Genomic DNA, 22,505 nt, shown 5'->3' with positions numbered 1-22,505 from the left:
CTGCCTCTATCCCAGCAGGAACTCAGAACCAGGTGCCTCTCTTCTCCCTGTGATGCCTTGGAAGTTCCCTGTGACCTGTTAATGAGGGTGCAGGTTGGGAGAGTGGTGGGGAGCAGGACCGCAGGGCTGCTGCCTCTTAGGGTCTCTCTCTATGACCGGATGTGGATGTGCAACAGAGTGTTTAATGGACAGCTTCTGGAGTGGCTCCTCTCTCCTGTCTTGAAGGATTTATTTGAGTAAGTCCTGCAGTGATTTGTGGGTTAAGCCTGAACCTATTATTTCCTGACTGGCTGGCCTGCCTGGGTTCCTCTATATGATCTTATTTTATGATTTATTTTGTTTCTCATTCTCTTAATGATGAGGAATAGGTTAGAGAGTAGCATCCTGGCCCTCTGCCTTTTGGGCTCTCGGTCCCACTTTTGATCTCTGCCTCTGCCAGAGCTAACATTTAGCAAATTGAATCAGCTGAGGCTCTTAGGTTAAAAGATGGGTGACTGTGTGTGTGTGTGGGGGGGCGTCTAGGTGACTTGTGGCTTGGTGGCAGGAGAGAGTCCCCATCAACAAGGCTGGAGTCTGCTGGACAGTGCCAGGCACGTGACACCACCTTTCCAGCTCTTAGTAATCCTGCATGAAGGTCCCTGCTCCTTCCTGGGGTCAGTCTCCAAGGGCTGTAGTGGGGTGGGATAGGGAAGGGGCTGCTGAATCCTGTTGCTGGAAGGGATAACCTCAGCGGTTGTCCCAACCTTGAGATGCTCAGACTTCCTACTTCTTGAGGCAGTTGCTCAAGCACCATGAAAACACAGGCAAGAGCGTGGACTCCTGACCGAAGTTTCTGCTTGTCTCAGAGCTTTGCCCGTGGGACTAAGTACAGACACTTGGGCCTGAGTCTCCTGGGATAGCCTGGGTACCTTCTGTAGAGTAGTGGATAGTTTGGAAATTCTGGTCCTGGGATCTCTGAGCGCAGGTGGAGAGCTTGCCAGTGGAGGCAGATGTACAGAGCCCAAAGGAACAAAGAATGTGTCCATGAAGTCCTTTGCCCCAGGTGAAAGCTTCCGATTCTAATTTCCTGGGCCTCAGACTCCTCATTGATAAAGTGTGCTCCATGATGTTGCCAGCCTTATAACGTGGTGTGGAATGAAGAGAGATTAACATGTCAGTCTGTGGGGCATGTGGTTCGTTAGTGCACAGTAAACAGTGTCTGAGGAGGAGCAGGGACCAGTGCTTCCTGTCCTCTCCCAGGAATTGGGATTCCACAGATAAAGCCAGTTGCATTTTTTTGCCTGGCCTCACATCAGAGGGGAATTGCTGGTGCCATCACCTATAGCCATATATGCACACGGGGCGTGTGTGTCTCTCTGAACCATTCTCTAGGGCTCTTATGAAAGACAGTAAGAGGTTGGGGTGAAGGTTGTGGGGCGTAGAACCAGAATACTGAGGTTCACCCTCTTTTTAACTCTACTACTTATGTGAATTTCAGTGGGTCAGTTAATCTTGAATGTAGGTTTTTCCATTTGTACCATGGGAATAATATTTGTAAGGGTCAGATAAGTTGGAATGAGAAATAAAACGCTCATCAGCTTGGTGCCTGGCCCATAGAGAAGCTCAAAAAGTTATAGCCACTATGATGACTATTACCCAACCTGCTGCCAAGTTCCTGTTGACCTCTGACCCTTTGGCCAAGGGCTTGTTCATATCACAGCAAATCAACGTGATACCTTGTGGCCCTTTGTTCAGGCTTTCACAGATTCCTGTGGGTGACTTTCCACTCACTGGGTGTAATATTGGTGCACACAGGAGCACCAGCTGGTTTGTGGTCCACCTCATTGTATGGCCAACATTGTAGCCATTCAGAGGAAACTGGAGTGATGGGAGAGGCCCTGGTCAGCTGGGATGTGGAGACAGCTGAAAACAGGATGCCTAGGTCGCCCTGGTCTCTGCCCTTTCCTGTGTGGAGTTGGGGAAGTGGCTGTGACCCTCGCTCTTTGCCCTCCATCCTCTCTGTTAAGGGAACGCCTTAGGTATCTCACCATAGGCCAGGTGACTGCTGCTGTGTCAGCCAGAAGGCAGCCAGGAAGTTGACAGGCTTCCTGGTACTGCCATGAGGTCAGCGAGGGATGAGGTCAGGAAAGGTCTACTGCCCACTAGAGTCTGTGATGTCTTTCCTGAGAGAGTCATGAGCTCTTACTAAAGGACGGAACCTGGGTGGGCATCCATGCATCCCAGGAGGACAGAGGCGGGTGGATATTGGTAAGCCCTGCCACTCAGGTGCCAGAGCTGAGCTGAGGATGCCTTTGGTTTGGAGTGCTCTAAGGGATGGGAGCCTAAATGACATGCTGCCAGCACCCTGTGGATTCAGTCCTGGTTCATCTATCCCAGAGTCAAGAACCATGACTTGGCTGTCTCGCTTCTCTCTCTGGATAGAGGGTGGCGGTTTGGAGAGTAGGTTCAAAGGCCATAACACATTTACTCTTGACCATGGTTGATGATGCCAGGAACACTCTTCAGAAGTGTGACTAGCCACGGCCTGATTGGCCTGACTGTGGCAGGATACCCTTTCCGTAGGAGATAAGATGGCAGAGAAGGCATTTGGGCCCCGTCCACCCTTAGACATGGTTTACTGAGACATAACTAGCCATGTGACACATAATTCGCAGACCATTGCTCTTATTTCATTCCCACATCACAGTGGAAGGTTGGAGCATCATAGATCTGAACAGATGAGATAACGGAGCTGTCCCTTGGGCATCGCCCTGCCTCCATTGATTGCTGTGAAGCCACGGGCAGTAAGTGCTCTCCGAATGTAGACAGCTCCAGAGGCTTCAGTAGGGCAGCCCTGGAAGCAGCTGCATCTCATCCATGGGTGTCTGCCAGGGCTGATGACAGGCCCTGAGTCACAGTGACTACTCCCCGCTCACTCTGTTCTTCAGCAGAGCAGGCACCGTGGCTGGCTCATGTTGCCATCCTCAACAACTATCACGGTGCCAGATGCATAGTGAGAACGGCTGTCTTTCCAACAACCATGAACACCATTGTTCCTCTTTGCCCGTGTGTTCCACTTCTGGAGATTCAACCAACAGTGCATCAGATATTCTTGGAAAAAAATGTTTTCTTGAACATGTACATTTTTCTTTTTTTTTTCTTTTTTTTTTTTTTTTTTTTTTTTTTTTTTTTTTTTTTTTTTTTTTTGGTTTTTCGTGACAGGGTTTCTCTGTGGCTTTGGAGCCTGTCCTGGAACTAGCTCTGTAGAGAACATGTATATTTTTCTTGTCATTATTTGCCAGACAATATGACATCTTTAACAGATTTTTTTTTTTCATTTTAAAAGTGTTCACCCATGCGGCAGTGGCACACTTGGTAGGCAGAGACAGGCAGATCTCTGTGAGTCTGAGGCCAGCCTGGTCTAGAAGAGCTAGTTCCAGGACAAGGCCCCAAAGCTACAGAGAAACCCTGACTCGAAAAACCAAAAAAAAATTATTTGTTTAATGTATATGTGTGTGTGCCTGAGTATATGCATGTGCATCATGTGTGTGCAAGGCCTGTGGAAACCAAGAGAGAGCATCAGGTCCCCTGGAGCTGGAGTAATAGGCAATCTGAACTATCTGATGTGGGTACTCAGACCAATCCGAAAGAGAAGCAAGTGCTCTCAATTGCTGAACCATCTCTCCAGCCTCAGCATTTATATTTTATTTGGCACTATAAGAATCTAGAGGTTACAAAATATTTAGGAAGACATGAATAGGCTATGCACTAATCACATAGTATTTTATATACAGTCTGGGATGTCTGTGATTTGTTTTTGTTTTGTTTTGTTTTCTTGAGAGTCTGGACCCTGTGGATACCAACAGCAAGAATCCTGTGGGTTTAGATGATAATTAGAACACGTGCAATCTCAGTGAGTGAAGACATTAGACAACTCAGCACACATCCTTGAGTTCCGTCCTGGGTGAAAGATTGTCACATGCTCTTAGTTAAGGAGATTACCTCACCAGTGAGCGATAGCTGCCTTGTTAGCATGGGACAGTTGGGATGGGTAGGAATGCTGACCCTTAAGTACCACTTGGCTTCCAGGTACAAGGACACTTGTCTTTATTTAATCACTCAAGAGCTCTGATGAGTTAGTACGTTACCATTTTTATTTTAGCGTTGAGGAAATGGAGGCTCAGGGTGACACAAGATGTTTCTTGGGGAGTGTGCGATTGTTGAGCCTTAGAGCTAAATCTAGAACCTCGGTAACCTCTGCCTCAGGCCTCTGTGCTTTCTCTGATCGCCTTTTCCTGGGTCTTTAAAGTGTTAACCTATGGTTGTCATATGTCATGCTAGATTTAGAGGTTTTAAGGAGTCCCAGTCTAAAGCCCCGTAATGGTTCAGGGAGGTCCAAGTGCTCTGAGATTCCGTGCCCCATTTCACACAAGTCTGTTTCTCTTTAGAGAGTCTGCGTTTGCCTCAGGCCTTCACAGAAGGGTTCATGGCCCATTATAAAGTGAAGAACCATCTAGCATATGAACCTATGCAACGGACTTTTCCAGAACCATAGGCACTGACTGGAGATTCCACTTCTCTTATCCACAGAGGACTGGTTATAGTGAGAAGTAACCTCAGCTACATCATCGAGCCTGTCCCTGGCAATGACAGCCAGCACCGTATTTACAGATCTGAACATCTCAAGCTGCCCCCGGGGAACTGTGGGTTCCAGCACTCCGAGCCCACCTCCAAGGACTGGGCCCTTCAGTTTACACAGCAGACCAAAAAGCAACCTCGCAGAGTGAGTTTTTAGGTCCTCGCTGGAACTGGCAGACTGATCTGAGCTTGTCCCTTCTGTGCACCCTTACGTTGGTCCCAGAAGTACTTCTAAATTGTGGGAGGATTGGTGAGAAAGAGGAAAAAGCCCCTCGCCCTTTCTTTCTTGGGATTGTTTAGTGAGACGCCAACATAAGAGAACTACTGTGTATAGAATGCTCTGAGATGCTGATTTCTGAAGCTGTATAAGGTTAAAAAAAATGTCTACTTCCGCTCTTGGAATGGCCACTTCATCTGCTGTACAGAATGGTTTTTGTTCACAGTGAAAACAGAGACCTGTGGTCTCAAGGTTGTTTGGGAACTAAGCTGCCGGCACGTTCCCTCGTGGGTTGTTGGCCTCGATTTTGCCTGTACTAGCCAGTTTGCCTTCTTGGTTTTTGAGAAAATAAGATTAGATCCCATGGCTCAGAAAGTCCTCTGGCAATAACCAGTTGCAGATGGAGGTGGTGGGCTGCAGCCAGGACTGTTCCTAACCCCTAAAGTTAAAAGAAGGTCACAGCTTATTAACCAGCATGGTTTCTCAGCAGATTTTTTGGGGATGAGCTGGAGTCAACCGTTTCTACGGCACTGATCTGCTTCTGTGTCTTCCCTAGATGAAACGGGAAGACTTACAGTCCATGAAGTACGTGGAACTGTACCTGGTGGCTGATTACTCAGAGGTAAGGGGTCAGTTGTGGATTTCAGCAAAAAAAAAAAAACAAAAAAAAAACCAAAAAAACCCTCTCTTGAGGCTGCTTTGCCGAGAGGTGGACGCGTTCATCTTTTTCTAGTTTATTGTATAAACTTGACCTTAAATCTGGCCAAGGGCTCTTTTAGCCATTTTAAACAGTCAGGAGAAAAGAAATCAACCATAACCAGAAGCTGAGGAAAGCTCTTAGTGTGGACACTAAAGGCGTGACTTAGAGGGGGTTCTGATATTTGTTCTTAGGATAGTCTGTAGCTCTTCAGAGAATCTTGCAGACCTCTGTTTTACAAAGGTAGCAGGTTCCCCTGTGGCTTATCAGATGCCATTTTCTCACATGTATCTATTTTCATATTCATGTTGGTGTTCCCCAAATGTCCCCAGAGCCGCAGCGTATGCGGCACCTGGGAACCGTGAGAAATGCAAATCTCTGAGCCTTGCTCCAGATCCCTTCAACCCCAGATTGTCAGGGTGGGACCCCACAATCCATGTTTTAATAAGACTTTGGGGGTAGTTTTAATGCATAGCAGGTGATCTTGGGAGCCACCAGCCTAATAGAGCAGGGTAGCCCCTTAATTCAGATCCCTCAAATGGGACAGGCCCTAAGGCTTCACAGACACCCACACACCTGGCTCCATTATTTGTTTCACTTTCTTGGGTGACTTCCTGATTCTACTATGGTGTTCCGGCACAGTGCTTGGCATCAGGTTACAGCCTGAGCCAGCTCCTTATTCTGGAGTTCAGAGCAGAAGCCCAAAACCCTTGTAGTTCTAGAGCACAAGAACCGCTGAAATGGTCCCTCGGCGATGCCTAGAATGCACACAGGGGACTGGGGAGAGCCTCTTTGAGGGAGGTGGCGATGTTAATGGTGACAGCTCAGATATAAAGAGAATTATCCCGAAATCAGAGGAGTCCTGTTTCCTTCCAACAGCCGACATAATATGGTATAGGGGCCCATATTTCCATTAACCAAGTTTTTCTTCAAGTCCCACATCATGCTGGGATACAACCACAGCCAAGCAGACTTCTGTGACCTGGCTGAACACTTAACCAGAACTTTCTGTCTTCCATGAAGGCGGAGCTCATCACTCTGTCTCAGGTCCCCTGTCTTGGGACTACGGCTTTCCCAGAGGCCTCAACCTAGGTGACTTTGCCTTTTCCACAGCCCCACAGTGTGGATCAGGGGAAGTGCCGGGGTTGGGTGGGAGCATTCAAACCCAAGTCTGAGAGCTGCCTTTGAGTGCTTAGAGGTAGGAAGAGATGGCCCCTGAGCTCCTTAAAGAAAGGGAGGAGCTTACTGGGCAGAGGTAAAGGGCTTTCAAGGGAGGGACCATTGTGGTCACTTTCAGAAGAGTTTAGCCTTTGAACTGATGTTGGCATTATTTTGTTTTTCCTCCAGCAGCTATAGGTGGGTGGGTCCCCAAGTTTTTGTTTTTTCTCAGAGTGCCCGGTGAATGGGAATGCAGTGACGAAGGCCCCCCACTCAGCCCTGTCCCACACCATCATCTTTACCACTCTGTACCCTGAAAGTTGCCGGGAGAAAGCGATGCACCTTCCCCCAGGATGGTTCTCTAGTTAAGCCTTGCATCCAGTGCCATCTGAAACAGAGGTCTTTGACCATTTTTTCCCAAGATGCAAGAACCTTTGATCAGATAAAGGTCCTCTGCACCTAGGAACCCCATTGTCCCAGTTAAAAGGAGGAGGGTTACCCCTTTTGCCCAGTGGGTCCTTGGTGCAGGGTTTTAAAAACCACTGCATGTGAATCTCCAGCAGTCACAGAAGGTGAGGATGGTGAGCCTTCAGCTTCCTGATGTCCAGACTCACAGCAAGCCAGGGAGGAAACGTGTCTGCTAGAAGGTGCCTTCATGACCATGGGGCCGTCCAGAGAATCTCATGTTGTAGAAGGGTGCACCTTAAGCATCAGCAGCATAGGCATCTGTACCCGCTTTGCTAAGGGCTGTCACTCTTAACTTCCTGGTAGGCGAGGGGCTTTCTCAGTTCTCGGGGTCATGAACAGCTCTCAGCCTTAGGCTTTGAATGATTCGTGTTGGGGTGCAATAGGCCAGGCAAGATTTGCGAGCCCCAGAATTGGCAGGCAGACATGTATTCCTGGTAGTTAATCTGAGACTGTGGGAGGATAAATGATGGGAAGGATGCCGTATTTGTGATTTAGACACAGCAGCCTTCTCCTCTGGGCTCTGAACTCACGGCAGTGAACGGGGGTCTCTGGGTGAGATAGCAAGTGCCGAGAATTGAGGCTGTGGTATTCGTGTCTAGAGAGCTGTCCGCAGTAAAAGTGAGCCAGTAGCGGCTCTCTGCCTAGTTCTAGGTGGAAGCTTCTGACCGTATCCATTCCATAGGTGTGCGAGTGTAAGAGGGCTCTTTGGGTGGTTCTGGGCATTTGCTCATTCATCAGGTGAAATAGAATGTAAGAGCAAAGAGTCTGGTTCATATCAGAGAAGGGGAAAGAAGGGCTGTAGACAGAGACCTTTAAGAGACTTGGTGGTACCAGAAGGATGCAAGGCATGTGGGAAAGCTCACATACCGTCCCATAAAGTCTAACACCTAGACACATTTTTCTCATGACCAGGGGTTGTAAACTCTAGCCATGGCCATGTGAACCTACCACATGCTTCTATGAGCAGTATACTGGAGGCGAGCCACAACCTTTGGTTTATGGTAGCCTGGAAGTTTCTAAGCCCCCAAGGCAGAACTGGGTGGTTGTGGTCCGCCAAGCGGAACTGGGTAGTTGTGGTCCACCAAGCGGAACCGGGTAGTTATGGTCCCCAACCAGGTGGTCTGCCATGCTGAATGAAAAATGTTTACTCTGTGTTGCTTTACAGAGTAAGCTTACCAAACCCTGCTCCAGAATCTTCTGGGAAACATGATACACTGCCTTAGCTATGGTTGCCTTATTGGGCCTTACTGTTTGAGGACAGGATTAAATTATCTTGAGGCCTGAAATCTCATTGCTGTGTTCTAATAAATATTTACTAAATGAATGGAAATACTCTGCCACAGGGCCAGTTTAGCAGCCGGGAAGTCTTCCTAATGGAAACTTCTAGATTAAACATTCCGCAAAGGTCTGTGCAATAGGGTCCTAGAATTTAACTCTGTAGGAGGTAAGGATAGCGGTGGGGTTCTCTTCTGGTGAGTGACAGTCCCAAGGAAGTCAAGGAATAACCTAGAATCTACAAGAGAAAAGCAAGTGGTGCCTTTCTTTGTATGAGGGCTGGGACACAGCCCTTGCCCAACAAACACTTGGGGGTTTTATTTTATTTAGTGGTTTGTTCTTTTTCTTCTTTGGGTATTCATGTGGAGCAGGAGGGAGGAAACATGGGGGAGCCTGAGGCTGAGCATACACAGTGGCTACCTACAGTGAATCACTGGGTATCCAGACCCTGTGTAAGAACAGCAGTAGACAGGGACGTCCATCATTTGGGGTGCCGGGAGTTTACAATTTTCAATTTTTTATCTTTACAATCGTCAGAAATCTTATCTAACGATTTCCTTACTTCATTATTGAAGGCAAAAGAGGCCTGTTCTTTTCAGACAGAAGTGGTAAATAGGAGACCCCCTCTTGGGACTCAAGGCAGACATTCTAATCGAGTACAGCACCATCTTCTCTCCTGTGCTTGATTATCAATGTCTGACTTCACAGACATTACAGAAGGCATGCCAGTTGGAATGGCATGTAAGCCAGCACCTGCCTGCTGATGCCACGTGGTCCCGTTGGCGGCACCCTCTGTGCGACATTGTCATGGCCCTCCTCCGCAGTTATTCTGTGCAAGTTCTCAGTGTGTTTCTTACCTCTTTTCAATCGCGTACCTCGAGGATCTGTCATTGTGCTTATTTCTGGCTTTCTCCCCCATTGTAGTGGAAGCTCCTGTAGTCTTGGGGTCACCATGTAGCATTTGTATTCCCGCTTTGTGCTAAGCACAACAGCATATCCATAGTCATTCAGCAACCATTAGATCAGGGTTAACTGATCACATGCAGGAAAGCTCTGTAAGATGTAGGAGGGTGGCTTCCTAGTGGGGTGATGAACAAACTGAGAGATCCGTCCGTCCCTCTTCTGACTAAGCAGTTAGCCAGAGGCCTTGTAACTTATAGCACAGGAAAACAGGACTTACTTGAAGGGCTGCAGGACGATAACTGGGTCCACCCCATGTGCTGTCTTGAGCTTGGTGATGGAGGTGCCAAGCGGGATCTCTGTCAGGTTCTATCCTTGGTGAACTGTGGGAAGCACCATTGCCTAAAAATGCTTGCACGCCAAAGACAGGAGGGTAAGAGCACATACGGGTCCCAGAACGGTTCTTGGATGAGAGCCGTGGGAGGGTCTCACCTGGTTCTGTTTGTCCTGATTAGTTTCAGAAGAATCGGCGTGACCAGGATGCCACCAAACACAAGCTCATGGAGATCGCCAACTATGTTGATAAGGTGAGACCAGGAGTGCTTTCTGGGGGAGGTAGTGGCACCTGAGACGGTCTGCAGGACAGGAGGTCATACCTCGTTGCTGAATTGGGCACCCCCAGCAGGTCCATGAAGGGGTGCTCGGTGCCACAGCTGCAGGGGAGGGGAGCACTGCAGAACCCTGACTGGAAAGCAACTTCTTTGGGTTGAGTGTTTGGATTTTGTCAGTTTGTATGGGTGTTTGTTTTGCTTTGTTTTAACTTATAAAGTACAAGCATTGGCTTCACTCAGTGGCTTTCAGTTATTTTTATGGTTTTCTGATGGAATCTGTAAGAATGAGATCTTATGCCCCTGCCCATGGAGAGGTCAGATGGAAGTAGACAGCAGTAAACAGCAGCCAGACCCTCAGCCCTGTCCCTCTGACCTTCCTCACATTTCAAGTGGCTCTTGAGGAACTTCGGGCGAGGAAGAGCCTAATTTAGGAAGGCTTTGAGGATGTGTGTAAGAGTTCCTTCTAGGTGAAAGCCCAGCATTCCTTTGACTTAGGAGGGGTTGAAGTGGGTCTGGCCCAGAAGGTACATAGAACCTTTAAAAGTCAGGGTGCCATTTGTCTAGGATCGATATGTAAAACGGTCTGAGGATCCCCTTTTCTAGGAAGACTACAAATGGCTGTTTCTATGGTCAGGATCGTTGAAAACATGCACTTAGGAAATTAGCAGAGGTTTGAGCTGCACTAAACAGGACAATCTCAGACCTGGAAGTATTTTATGTAAAAGCAAATTCCATCCCAAAATCACAGAGAAGGGAACATGGCCATGAGAGCTCCTCTTCACAGTCCAACAGTGTGGACTTTAGAAAGTAGACCTCGATGTGCGCTTTGGTTACGTGCCTCCTTTCGAGGGCTGGAGAAGGGGCGGTATTGATAATTGAACCCAGGGCTTCATGCATCCAAGGCAAGTGCTCTGTCACTGACCTACAGTCTCAGCCCTTGGGTCACAGGTCTCTCTGAGGCTCTGATAACCATTTCAGGACACTGTAGAACTTGAAGGCTTAAAACTCTTGGCCTGCTAGAAGTTCTGGGTCCCAGCTGCTGGCCTGGAGAGATGGCTCAGCTGTTGACCCATAAAAGTTTTAAACATTCAGGGCTGAAAAATGCAAATGTGGTCACTGTGAAGTCATTAAACGGGAAGTTCTCAGCCTTGTACTCCCCCCACCCCCACCCCCTCGTCCTCATCAGCTGTGGAAACAGGCCGCTGGCATGTAACAGGTGCAAGTCAAACACTGGCCTTTCCTAGAGGGAAAGATTCTAGGGGCATAGTAGGGGCCTAGATCCAGCTCCTACCTCAGCAGCAATGGCATCTCAATGATCATACATCCAGATTAACATCTGGGAAAGTGTGTTTTCCCCGGGAGGTGGAGGGGAGGCTACAGGAAGCTGGTCATTCTGCCACCTGTGTATCAGCCATTGTCCTGGAGGCCAGGGAACTGGAGGGCTTGGCTGGCTGGCTTTAGGAATTTTCCTCCTGTACTGGGTGGTGAGAACCTACCTCTAGGCACTGATGGAAAATGGAAGTGGTATGTTGGTAAACACATCAAACAAACAAATCCAAAACAGCAGCAACCAAAGTGAAAGATGTAGGACAGAAGGTAGCTGCAGACCCCCCCGCAGGTGCTGGAGGAAGCCCTGCGCCTTGCTGGATGGTCCATGCGTAGATGCCTCTAACTTCCCTCCCAGCACACAAAGTTAATCGCTCCCAGGAGGGTGAGGCACATGAGCGAGCGCCTCTGCAACTTGCTGAGCCAGCTCCTGGGCTTGAACACCGTGGCACTAAAACTGGAAGGGAGATACCCATGTGCTGAATCAGGAGCCCAATCCACAGCCTTTTCCCTGAACTGTAAGCAAAGCCAAGTTCACTTCCCTAAAACACTCCTTAGTGAAGCCAATCCAGATGCTTTGGGCTTTCTATAAGGATTGATGTGGCACAAGATGCAATCAGGAGCCCATCTCGGCTGCAGTCCCTTAGGGACAAGTGAAGGATCGAGATGTATGTGTGTGTATGTATAGGTATATTATAGTATATATAGTATATAGATCATGTGCTGTATGATCCCAGCTCTCCAGCAGCAAATGGTCACAAGGGCCCTGAGGGTATAATCTCAGTTCATCCTGGCTTCAGAGTCTTCCTGCTGAGATGCTGGGCGAATTTCTTAACTTCTCTATGCCCGAGTCCTTGCCTTGCTCATGAAAAGTACCTGATACACAGTGGTGCCCCAGTTATTATTTTTAGCTGAGGACACCCCCCCTTTTGATTGATGTAATCTGTCCTCTTGTGGCCTCTGTATACACGAGAGGTTTTTTTTTTCCTGTTGTTTTTGGCGTGGTATATAAAGTGCCTGCTAGGCAGGCATAAGGAGCTCCTGTCCCAGCACCCACAGTGGCATTGTGCCTGTAACCGTAGCTGGTGGGGGAGTTAGGGGACAGAGACAGGTCCCTCCCTGGACCTCACAAGCCAGCCAGACTGAATCAATGAGCTCCTTGTTTAGTGAGAGACCCTGTCTCAGTGAAGTGGGGAGAGTAATGGCAGAAGGCCCAGCACCGACCTTTGGGCTCCACGTGTACATGCGCACACACAGGACACATGTACATACAACATACACGGTCACTGACTCAGTAGCATCAAGGTCAGATCATTAAAGAACCCCTTGATGGGTGGGGGTTTTTCCCCCTCCTTTCTCTTCTTACCTCAGTGTTTTCTAAGGCAAGATACTCCAGTTTGGGCACCAGAATGCATCTCTCTGAAGATCTTACTTGCTTCTTCCTGGAGCCAGTGGCAGGAGACTGACCCCAGGGGCAGGACAGTGACCCTAGTGGCTGTGCTCTGAGCTCCTAGTCTGGGCAGTGAGAGGACCTGGCCCTTCTGTGTCTTGGCAGTTTTACCGATCCCTGAACATCCGGATTGCTCTCGTGGGCTTGGAGGTGTGGACGCACGGGGATAAGTGTGAAGTTTCCGAGAACCCGTACTCTACCCTCTGGTCCTTTCTTAGCTGGAGGCGCAAGCTGCTTGCCCAGAAGAGCCACGACAATGCGCAGCTCATCACGTGAGTAGGCCTTTTCTGGTAGTGGTGCATCAGCTTTGGCTGCAGAAGGGGTATTCTGCCGGCCATGGGGTACGAAGTTCACCCAGTCTTTCCCCAGGGGGAGAATCAGTTGTGCAAGAGCTCCCTTGCTCCCTGGCTAATTAACCAGGCATTTTTCAGACCCAGCACGCCTTGCGAAAATGTTAAAAAAGTCTAAGAATGATAACAGCCCTCTGACGTGTTTCCCACCCGTGTGAGAAAATGAGCTTCACCCATAATCAGCTGAGGCACGTGACTGTCTACTAGGGCCGTGGATGACTCCTGGTCACAGCTGACAGCCTGCCACAAACGTTCTTCTAGCGAATCAGCTGCCCCTACCACCACCACCTCAGGGTGCAGGCCCCCAGCTCCTTCTCATGCTTCTCCAAACGTCTCAGGGCTGAGTGCCTGGGGAGGGCCAAGTGGCAGACTGTAGGACCCTCATGGGAAGGCTTGGTGGGAGGAAGCTCTGGCCAAGGGCTGTGTTGAGTTTTCAACTGCCTCCGAGAGAACAGAATACAGCCCCTCAAGGGGGGTCGGTATATACCAATGTTGGCCTTCCAGGGCAATTTGAGGTGGCCGTACCAAAACGCCCATAGATAATGAGCCTTTGCTCCTTCCCTTGAACACAGCCGAGTCAACAGTCATTCCAACCCTGATACCTTAATTTACCCTCTCATAGCAACTGGGATTGCCAATATTTACTTGTCCCTAAAACCTGAGTGGTCACTTGAGGACCATCCACTCACTGAGCGAGTCCTTGTTTACGGAGACATTTGGCCTGAACTCTAGAACACCTTGAATCTGTTTACAGTAGGCTTCTCCAGAACCGAGTGTTAGTTTGTAAAATGACTAGTGGGCCTTCATTCATTATCTAGTGAGTCTAGGAAGCAGGCGTTCATCAGACATCCATTTATTCCTCCTTGCCTGCTCTGCTTGGGTGCCACAGAGAGAGGGATATGTTAAACTGGGGGTGGGGGGCGAAGCTGGCTGCTGATGTTAGGACCGTCACTGAAGAGCAGAGGCGGAAGCAGCTCAGGCCTCCCCCAGCTGTGGTTTGTGAGGCTCCCAGAGAGACGCAGCTGTTTCTTTGGCCTGTGTGTGATTTGAGGACTGAAACATCAACTCCACAGCTGCTTCCCAACTTCCCAGCTTTTGCCCCTATGATGCATGCCACCGGTGTCCTGGGCCCCTGGTCACCGGTGGACGTGAATGTGATTCACTGGGGCACCACAGTCTGTGCCCCACCCTTCCCCTGTACTCCTGCCTCTGACCCCTCTTTGTGAATCAAGAATGGGGCACAGCTGGTCAGGCCCTGCCTTCTTCCTTTCGGAGTCTTTGGGCACATTGTGAGGGCAAAGTGACCTTTCCTCTGTGCTACTGAGGGAGCGACTGAGAGGAAATAAGAGGTGTGGTACCCTAAAAGTTGTCCAGTTGGCTGGTTACCAGACTCACCCCTTTGGGAATAATCTGGGAATGTCAATGGGGTCAGTGCACAGCGGGGCAGCCTGTCCCAGGGGAACAACTCTCTCAGCGCTCACCTGAAATCTCTATCTTTTTCCTTCCTGCAGGGGCAGGTCCTTTCAAGGTACTACCATTGGCCTGGCCCCACTCATGGCCATGTGCTCCGTGTACCAGTCTGGAGGTGTCAGCATGGTGAGTCTCAGACCATACACTGGTACTGCACACGGCGACAGTGACTCTCAAGACAGGAGGCCTGCTTTGAAAAACCAACTTGAAGCGCATTAAAAAGAGCAAATGTTTCCAATGAACTTATCAGGTCCCAAGGATGCTAAATTTTCATTCATCCTAGATTATATTGGTTTTTAAGCAATTGTATAAACAGACAGACCTCTAGATCTCTCGTGTACTATTCCACACCAGGGACTGGAGGAGTGAGAGTGGGGACCCGGGGAAGAGGACAGAGGTGGAAGTATTTCTAGTTCGGGTCTCGTGTCCTCGGGTATTTGCGTTGTGAAATGAACACCTGTCTCAAGAGTCACAATTAGGAAATTTCTGTCTTTTGAAATTCTGACTCAGCGAGAGTAGGGGTTTTGTTTTGCTTGTTTGGCTATATAGCTGTGGCTGGCCTGAAAGTCACTGGGCAGACCAGGCTGGCCTCTCAGTCTTGCTATCTAGCTGAAGGTGACCTTGAAGTTCAGTTCTTCCTGATTCCAACTCTAGGTGCTGGGACGAAAGGCCTGCACCACCTTACCTTTTTGCTGCTTTTGTTCTCCTGGTTGGTTTTTTGAAGTGGGCCCAGACAGCCTGGGCTCAAATGGTCCTCCTGCCTCAGTCTCTCTATAGGTTTGCATCAGTACAATAGCTCTACTTATGTTATGCCGTAGCTCTGTTCTTTATGTTTTTCTTTTAAGTTGTTTTGTTTTGATGGTGAAGGTCTCACACTGTGCCAGGTTGTGGTGCATGGGGTGCTCTCAGAGAATAGTGAACCAGGTGTCGCTACTGCTCAACTCAGGGTGCTGTTCCAGGGCTGCATCAACAGGGCATTCACAGTCTGCAGCATAAAAGAGCACAGGAAACACAGTCTTTTGAGCATGTGATTTCCTGAGCCACTGTGCTCAACATTAGGGCAATCAGTGAAGAGCTATCAGGCTCGGGTAACGAAAAGGCGTGCAAGCCAGGCAGTGGTACACACCTTTAATCCCAGCACTTTGGAGGCAGAGGCAGGATGATCTATCTCTAAGTTCGAGGTCAGCCTGGTCTACAGAGTGAGTGCCAGGACATTCAGATCTACACAGAGAAACCCTGTCTCAAAATGAAACCAAATGGGGACAGGGTAGGCAGAGCAGGAATAAAACCCTGACCTTGAATTGAAATCTTTTCTGAACAGGACCACTCGGAGAATGCCATTGGCGTGGCTTCCACGGTGGCCCATGAGATTGGCCACAACTTTGGCATGAGCCATGATTCTGCACATTGCTGTTCTGCCAGCGCAGCCGATGGCGGGTGCATCATGGCAGCTGCCACTGGGTGAGTCAACCAGAAGGGTGAAGTTGGCGGGGGAAGAGTGAGGTGAGAGATACCAGGTCAGTGTGACCCAAGTAGTCCTCCTAGATGGCCCCAGTGAAAATTTTAAACTGTTGATGAAGACATTTAGATGAAGTAGGCAAATGTGTTGTGGGACACTAAGTTCCTCTAAGCAGGTTGGTGCTGGTTAATCACTAGATTGAGTTAGTTTGTTGTAGTTTTCAGTTTTCTGGAATAAAATTGGCCTCAACACACCTTTTTTTTTTTTTTTTTGAGTGCACATGAGAGAGTATCATGCCCAATCTGATCTTCAACTTGTGAATGTAAGCACTCTGCCCACCCCAGTCATCCAGTGTCTGGGGCTTTAAGTATGTGCTACCACACCCGTATGCCCAGTTCTTCAGGAAGTGTCTTAGTTACGGTTTTCATTGCTGTGAAGAGACACCATGACCATGGCAACTCTTATAAAGAAACCATTTGATTGGGGTTGGCTCAATTATAGTTTCAGAGGCTCAGTCCAGTATCTTTATGATAGGAAGCATGGTGGTTTGCAGGTAGATCATGGAGCCGAGAGTCCTACAACTTGCAGGCAACAGGAAGTGGACTGACAGTTACACTAAGGGAAGCTTGAGCAAAAGAGACCTCAAAGCCCACCCCCACAGTGACACACTTCCTCCAACAAGGCCATACCTCCTAATGGTGACTCTCCTTTGGGGGCCATTTTCTTTCAAACCACCATAGGAAGCTTCATGAGACCCCACAAAGCTTGGTCCTTCCATGCCATCGTGATCAGTGTTGCTGGATCCCAGGCCTCTTTGGGAACTCTGTATTGTACAGAACAAGAGGAGAAGGGGGCAGCCACCCATTCCTCAGGGAACCCGTGAAGAATATGAGCAAGGCCACTGAGTCTGCAGCAGATTTTCTAAACCATAGCTTCTTCTCATGTCTGTCCTCAGCATACGCCATGGCGTTCTTCAGAACTCAGGCCATTCCCCAGAAGGCATTGCGGTAGAATTCTTTTCTCTTCCTGCATTCCAAACCACTGGGGTCTGCTTATACTTTCTAGAGAAAGGTGGTTCAATGCAGCTTTCTTATTTGCAGCATTAGTGTTTACTCCTCACTTCTTGGCTGCTGTGACCCTGAAAGGATGATGGGGATGTGTGGGTTACAATTCCACGGGCATATTCAAATTCCTTTGAGTTCATCGTGAAGTCCACCCCTTTCTTCGCCAATCCCAATAGAGCAGTGGCTCCCAACCTTCCTAACATTGCGACCCTTTAATACAGTTCCTCATGTTGTGGCAACCCCCAAACATACAATTCTTTTATTGCTACTTTATAATTGTAATGTTGCTGCTGTTATGAATCATAATGTAAATATCTGATATGCAGGCTATCTGATGTCTGACCCCAAAGGGGTCACAACCTACAGAACTGCAGCAGTAGACAAATGGCTGACAGTTGTATTCATTACGACTCTCGTGTGTTTTTAGGTTATTCACACATTGTAGGTTAATTATGGGCATACTGTCGTACTGGAGGAAGCCTTCAGTGTTAACCTTTAGTTGGTGAGAATTAAGGGCAGCTTTACTGGGGTCTCTGTCCAGAGACCCATGTGGTGACATAGCAGTTTCTCCATATTTATATCGTGTTCTGTATGTGCAGTTGTGTGATTTTCCTACCCATGCCTACGATGATTTTAATTTATAAAGCAGGCACTTGGTAAGAGGTTAAAACCATGAACTCAAATTAGACCATTTAAAACAGTGACGATAATAGAAGTTACTTCACACTTAGGACTTGTTCATTTCCAGAAGTTTCTGTTTAATATTTTCTGGTCACTGTTGACTATGGGTAACCAAAACCATGGCCAGCAAAGCTGCAGGTAAGGGACCTGCTGCACTTTAGGTTTGTTTCCATAGCAGCAGGTGACTTGGGAGCTTTTGTACGCACTCTGGTGATGGAGAGCTCACATATATGTATTGGCCAATGGGACTTGCTTATCTGGAGAACAGAGATCAGCCCTTTAGCCCATGAGTAAATGAGACCCGTGATCTCGGGCTTTCTGGTTCTGTTTTTTTGTCGTGAGAAAATGGATACCCACCTGGCATTGAGCTGGCTGGTGTTCTGTTCAGCTCTCAGTATGGAAACCTGTCTTAATGCACTTATTGTCCTTTGCTTACTGTAGTTCCATCGTGGGAAGGACGGATATTGCTGTTCTGTTTCTTAGCTTCCATTTTTCATTTGTAATAAGAAAAATGTAACCACATGGCATGCTTATCATTTCGTGATTCAGGATAAAAGGGCTCTAAGTTCATGAATTGACGAGTGTCCTGGGGCAGAAGGCATGGGCAGGGCTTTTATTTAGGTGGAGTTAGCTTCCTGGGCGGCAGAATGGCGAGCTCATGCCCCCCTTGTTCTCTGACAGGCACCCTTTCCCCAAAGTCTTCAGCTGGTGCAACAGGAGGGAGCTGGACAGGTACCTGCAGTCAGGCGGCGGGATGTGTCTCTCGAACATGCCAGACACTAGGACGCTGTACGGAGGCCGGCGGTGTGGCAACGGGTACCTGGAGGACGGCGAGGAGTGCGACTGTGGGGAGGAGGAGGTGAGCGTGGGGGCCTGGCTAGAGAGAGGGGAGACCCTGCACTGTTGTCAGAGCTTCAGGCCATCCGAAGGACAGTGTGCCAGATCACTTCCTAGTTGCCAGCATTTCCTACACACGGCGACCACAGACCGTTTGCGTGTAAGATGTAGGCAGTTTCCAGGTGGATGGTCTCTCTGGCCTCTGCCGCTGTGGGCAACGGCTCAAGCCACAGACCTCCCCAGAGGAGCCCCAGGTGGTGTCCTTGGCCCTCCAGCTGCCCTGAGTTTACTCTGGAGGCCTGAATTTACACAGCCGGAGGAGCACGTGAAGCTCACACAAGATGAGCTCAGTGAGAAGCCTAAAGATGCCAAGCTCGCACGGTCACAGTTTAGCCTGGAGAAGAGAAGCAGGGACAAGGGAGCCGAGGAAGGAGAAGCAGAACTCATGGATGGGTCTTTCCTCCTTCGGAATGAGTGTGGAGCGCACACCCCCAGCTCTGTCATTTTTATCAGAAACATGTTTCTCTGGGGAAAAAAAAAAAAAAAAGCAGAACTAGATTGTTTCACCTCCGTTTTTTGAAGGATGAGAAAATGTTAACCCTTGCTTGACAGCTGGCGAACAGTAGGTGGTGTGGCTGTGATACTTGAGTTGTCAGTATGATCTCTATGTCGAGAGGTTCTTTTGGTTTTTCTACATGCATTTATTTTGTGTGTGCGCACGCGCATGCGTGTGCATACGTATGTAGGTCAGAGAATGAATCAGAGAGTTGCTTTCCTTTCTCCTTTCACCATGTGTAGTCCAGGGATCAAACTCAGGCTGCCAGGCGTGGTGGTGAGTGTCTTCACCCACTGGGCCATCTTCTGGCCTTGTTTTTAAAACATAACCCTGTAACGTTCAGAGTGAAGGGGCTAGTGTAAGACTGGGAAACATGGACTAAAAGCAAGGATCTGCCCTGGTCCTTCAGAGGGAGCTCTGTTAGGAATGGTGCTGATGGGAGGATTTTGCGGGCTCAGTGTGACCTCATAATTAGAGGATATAATACGTACCCAGAATAGTCCCATCTACCACACAGTCCCATCTAAGCTGTGGTTTCTCTATGGAGGGTGCACCTGTGTCTCCTCTCTGGCAAATGCTCATTACTTTCATGAAGCCCTGCCAAGTGATGTTCTAAGGAGCAGAAAACAGGGCAGGGCAGTCCGGCTGGGGCTGGAGGTGGCAAGGGCGCCCCCTGCTGGACTCAGACTCTTGCCCTGTTGCTGCAGAGGCCAAAAGCTATCCGTTGTTACCTCCCCAGGAATGTAAAAACCCTTGCTGCAATGCCTCCAACTGCACTCTGAAGGAAGGGGCCGAGTGTGCCCACGGGTCCTGCTGTCACCAGTGTAAGGTAAGGGCCGTCCCCCTGCCTCGGGCTCTGAGATGACTCTGTTTCAGCCTGCATTAAAAGGTCTAGATGCAGGGATTGGGAGAATAGCCCGGGGTAGAATCTGCGCTGTTTTTTTTTTTTTTTTTTCCTCTTTTGGCTCTTTGGTGGGGGGAGGGGGGTGCGCCACCAGCTCTCAAATAAATACACATGGAGACCTATTATTATTTATAAATGCCAGGCCTTAGCATGGGTTGTTTCTTGCCAGTTTTTCTTCACTAATCCCATCTACCTTTTGCCTCTGGGCATTTACCTTTCTTTCCTTCTTATTCCGTGTCTGGCCGTGTGACTGGGTGCCTGGCCTCTTCTTTCCTCGCTCCTTCGTCCTCTCCTTCCAGATTTCTCCTCTGTTTTATTCTTTCTGCCTGCCAGCTCCACCCATCCTTTCTCCTGCCCAGCTATTGGCCGTTCAGCGCTTTATTAGACCGTCAGGTGTTTTAGACAGGCAAGGTAACACAGCTTCACTAAGTTAAACAAATGCAACAAGAAAGAATGCAGCACATTTTTGCATCATTAAGTAATATTCCGCGGTATAAGCAAATGTAACACATCTTAAAATAATATTCCTCTGCTTTCATGTTCAGGGCCCCAGGCTCAATCCCAGCATTGAGAGGATGGGAAAGGAGAGAGAGGGAGAGGGAGAAGAAGAGAGAGAGAGTGTTAGGTATTTGGAACTGAGAATGTCCCTTCAACTAAACCTACTGTTTTTCTACCCTGGGCCTCCTTGTGTTCAAATCACCCCAAGAAGTACGTACGTACGTACGTACGTACGTACGTACATACATACATACATACATACATACATACATACATACGTATATGTGTATTTATATAAGATTAAGATATATATCTTTTCATTTTGAAACAAGATCTCACTCAATTATTCAGGGTGACCTGAACTTACTCTGGAGTCCAGGCCAGTTCTGACATCACCTCCCAGGAGGGATTGTAGGCCTCAGCCACCAGGCCCAGCTGGCTTCATTTTTTTTTTTAACACATTAAAAAGAAAATCATGATTTTGATTAACATCAGTGGCAATATTGGTAGATGTCAAGCACCAGGCTGAGAATTTTACACAGGTTTTCTGAGTCAAATCTTCATAGATGGCCTGTGAGGCAATTTTATTGCCTTCATTTTTAAGGGGAGGAAACCAGGGTCATTAGGACACGGGTGACATAGTCAAGGGTTCCATCAGGGCGAGAACCCAATTCTCCCTGACTTTGGAACCCATATTCCTAATATCCATGCAGAAAATAATTTATTACTATTAATGATCACATAGCACTGAATAAGAGAACTTTTTAAATCTAAATCTGATCATTCAAAAAGTTCCGAAATGGAAAAAAAATGATAAGTTTTAGTGACAAAATCTGACCCAAATGGATATGAGACTAATTATTGTCTTTATGAAGAAATTATTTCATAAGGTAATTATTTTAATTTCACCTTAATGTTGACTATAAAGCTTATCTTAGGCCTTGCTGGGTTATATAATACACATATATAGCAGCAAATATATTTATAATTATACACATCTATTCATATACATTGCATTGTTAGACATATATGTATGTATATATACACACACATACACTATTATTCATGTACATATGCATTGTTAGACATATATATGTATATATACACACACACATACACACACTATTAGTGATATTTGTACCTCTGAGTTCTCTTATTAACCTGAAATCTGGACTCTAGAGGAGTTTCAGAATAGAGCTGCAGCCTGTCCCGCCCTCAGATAGCTGAGTGCACATTGTGTAGTTGAGTGTGTGTATGGATTGAGGCCTCTCCTCTTTGCACTGGCCTTCCTCACACAAGCCCGCTAGCAGAGGGGCCTGCCTGCTTTTTCTCCCGAGAAGAGCTTCTGGGTAGCATGGTCTCTAGGATCAAGGGAGGGCTTTGCTCTGAGTCACAGGTGTCCTTGCCTGGCTCAGGGGGACTTGGACATCATCTGTTTGACCTGGCAGCCCCAGAGAGGCTGTGCTGGGTTGAGTCCTTCGAGTCTCAAATGAAGGCTGGAGAATAAGCATGAAGTGACCTTTTACCCGGCTCCCATGTGTCAGATGCAGCCTGACAAAGGCGTCCTTGACGTCCAGCCCTGCCTGTGTGAATTCTGGCACTTCACCAACCATCTGAGGTCTCAGCTGTCTGTCTGCAGACCCGCATGAGTACTAAACACTCTGCCGGGGGGAAGCCGAAGTCAAAGCTTTTAAATTGGTTTTTATTGTTTTCCCAAATGTGCTGTTGTTTGATTCTTTGATCTGCAGAAGAGGATAAGTAACTGTATCTGTTTCACGGATATTGTGAGGTCAGGTGACCTAAGTGTTTGGACAGCACTCAGCCTCACGCTTGGCCTGGCAGCGGGGGGATGTATTGCTGATGAAGAGTTTGGAGTCGCAAGCTTAGTGTGGCGAGACATGTCTTAGTACTCCAGAGGCTAAGGCAGGAGGATTGCCATGATGTCAAGGCCAGTCTGCACTCAAAAA

The 22,505-nt window shown here is 48.2% G+C and overlaps 1 protein-coding gene across 1 annotated transcript in view; it reads left to right on the top strand.

Moving 5' to 3' along the window:
• The window catches only part of Adam19 (ADAM metallopeptidase domain 19), an 86,139-nt gene that overhangs the window by 46,335 nt on the left and 17,299 nt on the right, over positions 1-22,505 (top strand). Inside the window, exons 6-13 of the mRNA XM_050138661.1 lie at positions 4,570-4,762; positions 5,391-5,456; positions 9,848-9,919; positions 12,825-12,991; positions 14,581-14,665; positions 15,861-16,000; positions 18,425-18,602; positions 19,876-19,965. Of these exons, the coding sequence (XP_049994618.1) occupies positions 4,570-4,762; positions 5,391-5,456; positions 9,848-9,919; positions 12,825-12,991; positions 14,581-14,665; positions 15,861-16,000; positions 18,425-18,602; positions 19,876-19,965 (991 nt within the window). The remainder of the gene's footprint in view (positions 1-4,569; positions 4,763-5,390; positions 5,457-9,847; positions 9,920-12,824; positions 12,992-14,580; positions 14,666-15,860; positions 16,001-18,424; positions 18,603-19,875; positions 19,966-22,505) is intronic.

Source organism: Alexandromys fortis, unplaced genomic scaffold (genome assembly GCF_014885135.2).
Source record: "Alexandromys fortis isolate MF-2015 unplaced genomic scaffold, M_Fortis_MF-2015_v1.1 scaffold_11, whole genome shotgun sequence".
In the NCBI taxonomy this organism is placed as follows: domain Eukaryota; kingdom Metazoa; phylum Chordata; class Mammalia; order Rodentia; family Cricetidae; genus Alexandromys; species Alexandromys fortis.
The sequence above is the reverse complement of the archived record's forward strand: the minus strand, read 5'-3'. Positions and strand labels throughout refer to the sequence as shown.